At 58.0% G+C, this 5053-nt stretch overlaps 1 protein-coding gene across 2 annotated transcripts; it reads left to right on the top strand.

The window, feature by feature from the left end:
- The first annotated feature begins 768 nt into the window (after positions 1 to 768).
- On the top strand, positions 769 to 3840 carry NKX2-5 (NK2 homeobox 5). 2 transcript variants are annotated; one of them, XM_033096649.1, is made up of 2 exons: positions 769 to 1200; positions 2771 to 3840. In XM_033096649.1, the coding sequence occupies exons 1-2, from the start codon at positions 870 to 872 to the stop codon at positions 3415 to 3417; spliced, it is 978 nt and encodes a 325-aa protein (XP_032952540.1). In that variant the 5' UTR covers positions 769 to 869; the 3' UTR covers positions 3418 to 3840. The 2 variants fall into 2 exon arrangements, with proteins under 2 accessions (XP_032952540.1, XP_032952541.1); XM_033096650.1 differs by having other exon boundaries at positions 782 to 1200; positions 2465 to 3414.
- The last annotated feature ends 1213 nt before the right edge of the window (positions 3841 to 5053 follow it).

The following is a 5053-nucleotide window of genomic DNA, read 5'->3' as shown; positions in this document are numbered from 1 at the left end:
GATTTGGGATTTGTTTCATTATTGTGGGGAGGGTCATCTCTCTGGGAAGAAGGAGACTGGCAGTGAGGGGCCCCCCCAGAGTTGTGTGTGTAAAAGTCCCATCACTGTAGGACCTGGACAACCCATCCCACTACCACCCACCTTGCCTTCCTTTCTGCTTGACTCACCCAGGAGCCCCCAGGACCTGGGCTCCCGGGAAAGGGGAGACTACTGGAGCGTGACTGGCCCTGTAAACCAAGCCAAACAGAACCTCCAAATTGTCCAGCATCTCCCCCTTCTTCCATAACCCCAGTACAACACCCCCTTCTTATTCAGACTCTTCCTAGTCAGAACACTCCTGGAAATGAATCTCCTCCCCAGCTCCCCACCCAATCCTTCACTCTCTTATTCTGTTTTGGGTGCTGACAAACATTTCTTCAAATCCCTAATCTGGCCGTATTCGAACAAGAACCGGGTCCTTCCCTTTCTATGAATGCGTCGTGGTGGGGTTTTTAAGCTAAACTGTGGGGAAATCTCAGGCTGCAGGAGCAAAAGGAGAGCCAAGTGTGTCGCGGCCCCTTTAAAAAGCCGAGCAGGATTTTTTTTTTTTTTTTGAGCCGAATGACTATATTAGGTGACACGAAACTGCTCATCGCTCCTGTCATCGCGGCCCCTGGCCCAATGGCAGGCTGAGCCCCCCTCCTCCGTCTGGTCCCGCCTCTCCTTCCCCTGGGCTCCTCGCTACCTGCCTCCCGGCCACAACCCGAGAGGGAAGGCGGGTGCACGGGTGGGCGGGCGGGCAGCGGGCACCATGCAGAGAGGCTGCCAGGGACCGTGGGCAGCGCTGCTCTCTGCCGCCCACCTGGTGCTGTGAGAGGCGCGCTGCCACCATGTTCCCCAGCCCTGCGCTCACGCCCACACCGTTCTCGGTCAAAGACATCCTGAACCTGGAGCAGCAGCAGCGCAGCCTGGCCGCCGGGGAGCTCTCGGCGCGCCTAGAGGCCACCCTGGCGCCTGCCTCCTGCATGCTGGCCGCCTTCAAGCCCGAGGCCTACGCCGGGCCAGAGGCCGCGGCGCCCGGCCTCCCCGATCTGCGCGCGGAGCTGGGCCCCGCGCCCTCACCCGCCAAGTGTGCGCCTACCTTCCCAGCCGCCCCTGCCTTCTATCCGCGTGCCTATAGCGACCCCGACCCCGCCAAGGACCTTCGAGCCGAAAAGAAAGGTGAGGAGGAAACACAAGATTCTTTTCCCTTCTGGGTCACTTTTGTCCCCAAACCCCGCCGCCAAAAAACTCTGGCCTGAGTGGAGGACACTCGCGTGCCTGGGCGGAGGGCTGAGCTCAGGGTCTCTGAGTGTGAGAAGCAACGTTGTCACAGGGCCCCCACACCCCGCGTCCGATCGGAGGTTTAGAGAAAATGCTGGATTGAGACGATTAGAAACGAGAGACAAAGAAATTTTTGTTGTTGTTGGCCTAACAAAGCCTCAGGCAGCAGCAGCCCTGCTCCTAGATCTGTTACGAAGTTGAGCGATCTGTTTGTGGTAGACAGAACAGAGGGAGAAAGAGATATTCTCTGTATCAGGGTTGTTTGTATTTTTTTAATCTTTTTTTTTTTTTGGTCTTTATGAGGATCTGACAAAACCGCTAAACAAAAATTAAAATGCGGCACACTAGACATGCTTTTTGCGCATAACGAGGAGCGTACAGGACCAGCCGTAGCCCAGCGGTAACCCGCGTTTCTGGGGCTTTTCCTTCTTTGTTCCAGGAGAGTGAATCTTTAAGTACTAGGAACTCGATTTAAAATTGGGATACTGCGGACTCTTGGGAATCTGACTTAGTAGCTGTATTTTTCCAATACAATGTTGGAAACGGCCAGGTCCGAGAGGTACTCTCCTGCAAAAAGTTAGAAAATTTCGCGCGTCTAAAGGCGCGGGGCAGTGGAGAAGACCGGGGAAGGTGGTGGAATTGCGGTGCATACCATCCCAGGAACTAGGGAGGGGAGTGGGGAGGGAGGCTGGCCAGCCGGAAAGGGGGCGCACTGGGGACACCTTGGCCCAATGCAGGGTCCCCGCGAACCGGGGGAGGCCGAGGGCACTGGGCGAATGGGCCACTGGGAGCCCAGAAAAGATCTTTCTGTGAGGCTAGGAGCGATTGTGTAGAAGCAGAGGGAAGGCCCGGGAACAGCTGTCCGCCGGCACCGCGGGCTGAAACGCTCGCTACCAATTCGAATCTGAGCATGCGGCTAGGCAGGTTCCGAGGCCTCCTGCCCACCCGCGTGGCTTCCTGGGCACTGCACAAACCCAGCGCCCGCTGCGGAGAGCCTTCGATCTCCAAACCAACACCTCTTGGCCTTCTTCGGTTCCTTAATTGTGAGGCAATGTGACTGACCCTGAGGTGGGCCTTGGTCTCCCTTCATTTAACTTCTCAAACTAAAGCAGCTTTAATCTAATCCACCCCAGTGCTGCATCTGGTTATATTTTCTTTGCAGCCTGAAATTATAAATCACTATCCATCTCCTGCAGCCGAATGTGAACGACCCAAGGGCAGAGACAGCTGTTGTTTTGTTCTCAGCGCCTAGAGCCATGCCTGGCACATAGTAGGCATTCGATAAATGCTGACTGCAGAGCGCAAACGGAGCCTTCCGTGGCGCCCAGTGCACCGGGCAGAGTGAGACACAGCCAAGGTGGTCTCCCCAGCCAGGACGGGGTGGCACTGACTAGGGCCCGTTACCCGGCGGGCGCTCCGCGGGTGGAGCCGCTCTGACCCAGCGTCTCTGCCTCTCTGTCCTCCTCAGAGCTGTGCGCGCTGCAGAAGGCGGTGGAACTGGATAAGCCGGAGACCGACATCGCGGAGCGACCCCGGGCGCGACGGCGAAGGAAGCCGCGCGTGCTCTTCTCGCAGGCGCAGGTCTACGAACTGGAGCGCCGCTTCAAGCAGCAGAGGTACCTGTCGGCCCCCGAGCGCGACCAGCTGGCCAGCGTGCTGAAGCTCACATCCACGCAGGTCAAGATCTGGTTCCAGAACCGGCGCTACAAGTGTAAGCGACAGCGGCAGGATCAGACTCTGGAGCTGGTGGGGCTGCCCCCGCCGCCGCCGCCGCCCGCCCGCAGGATCGCGGTGCCAGTGCTGGTGCGCGATGGCAAACCCTGCCTCGGGGACTCGGCGTCCTACGCGCCAGCCTACGGCGTGGGCCTCAACCCCTACGGCTATAACGCCTACCCCGCCTACCCGGGTTACAGTGGCGCGGCCTGCAGCCCTGGCTACAGTTGCACCGCGGCTTACCCGGCCGGGCCCTCCCCGGCGCAGTCAGCTACCGCTGCGGCCGCTGCCAACAACAATTTCGTGAACTTCGGCGTCGGGGACTTGAATGCGGTGCAGAGCCCCGGGATTCCACAGGGCAACTCGGCAGTGTCTACGCTGCACGGTATCCGAGCCTGGTAGGGAAGGGACCTACCTGGGGCGCCCGACGGATCCTATCTCTAGCGAGGGGTACTGACCCTCGAGGGGAGGGAGGGCTCCGGACGCGTGTCTGCAGCCCTCGGATTTCACATTCACTCCCGCAGAGGCATCGGGGCTTTTCCCGCCCCACGTGCCTTTGTCCCCATACGGGAGAGTTTGTGGCGGAGTTGCAGTAAATGGTCCCGCAGTCTGGCCCCTTCGCTGTCGGCCCCAGAGTGCACCCCAACAAGCCGAACAGAGGCCAGTTGGGACTGGGAACCCGTCCGGGCGTGCCAGGACTGAGACCTGGCCTCCTTTCCCCAGCGTGGGCCAGGCGCCCGGACCCTTGCTGCCTTGCCGCTGCCCACCCACCGTATTTATGTTTTTACCTGTTGCTGTAAGAAATGAGAATCCCCTTCCCATTAAAGAGAGTGCGCTGACCCCGCATGTGTGCTTCTTTCAGCTCGCGGTGCTTCAGGAACGATTTCGGAGGGCAGAGGCCTTCCTGCGCTGGTCGTGAGTAAGGCGTAGACATTCACTGAGCAAATCGATGATAACAATTATGATAATAAACCATGCTCGGTCCCTTGGTGGGTACTTTCCGGGGTTGTCTCTCATAATCTTCAATGAAACGGAGAAAGGGGGTGCGTCCTATTTTAAAGTTTAGCGGACTGAGAGTCCTGGAGAGGTTGAATGACTCTCCTCAGGCAAGCAGCCAGTACTGGTAAAACTGAGGTTTGAGTCCTGGTCTCTCTTTAGAGACCAAAGGCACCTGCCCCCAGCTCCCAACTGCATCCCTCTGAACCTTACTGTGTGCCCGGGACTGTTCCAGGTGCTGGAATTAAATGGAGAGCAAAGGGACCTGGGCCCTACACGAGAGGAGGGCACCATAACTCATCCTGCTGAGAAAAATGCCTTAGCGCATTTTACAGGAAAAGCTGAGAACCAAAGTCCTTGTCGCGCTTCCGGGAAATCCCCAGCCCAGCGGTATTCTGGGTGGAAGCGCCTGAGGTCCCGAGGCCTGAATCTCACCAGCCGAAGGTTTGGGCTGAGCTCATAGCCCACACCCAAAGAGGTGTCCTGCAGACGGAGGTCACCTGGAGCTGTGGCTAGGCCCCGAGAATCGAGAATCGATGTGGCCAGGAACCCTTTCCCCAACCCGACCGATGTGCTCTCCTCTGGTCATTTAATGAATGTCTCCATCATCCCGACAAACCAATGCTATTGCTGTATAGGATTTACAGGTGAGAAAACTGAGGCTCAGCTCAGTCAAGCTAAAAACCCACTGGGTGTGGGGCTTGGCCACTGCACGCATCCTCCTTTTCATCTGGAAAATGGGGATAACAAAAATACCTTGCTCTGAGCCCACCAGTCCACAGGGGCTCAGGCCTGACTTCCAGCTGCGACATCCACAGCCCCCAGTGCCTGGTGGAACTGGCGCTTCTTAAAAAGGACGAAAGCGAGAGGGAGTCGGGGCTTTGTGTTCCTGAGGAATATGGGTTTTCTGCGCTTTTGCTGTTTTGTTGGGAAGCGTGGGGCCCAACGCGCGTGGGGGTGTGGGATGTCAGGTGGGGAGCTCCCGGTCACAACCAAAATATTACTTGTGGCGTTCTGGGACCCATAGCCCCATTGCGGCTTG

This window comes from Rhinolophus ferrumequinum, chromosome 24, assembly GCF_004115265.2.
Source record: "Rhinolophus ferrumequinum isolate MPI-CBG mRhiFer1 chromosome 24, mRhiFer1_v1.p, whole genome shotgun sequence".
NCBI classification, from domain to species: Eukaryota; Metazoa; Chordata; class Mammalia; order Chiroptera; family Rhinolophidae; genus Rhinolophus; species Rhinolophus ferrumequinum.
This window is presented reverse-complemented; position numbering and strand designations above follow the sequence as displayed.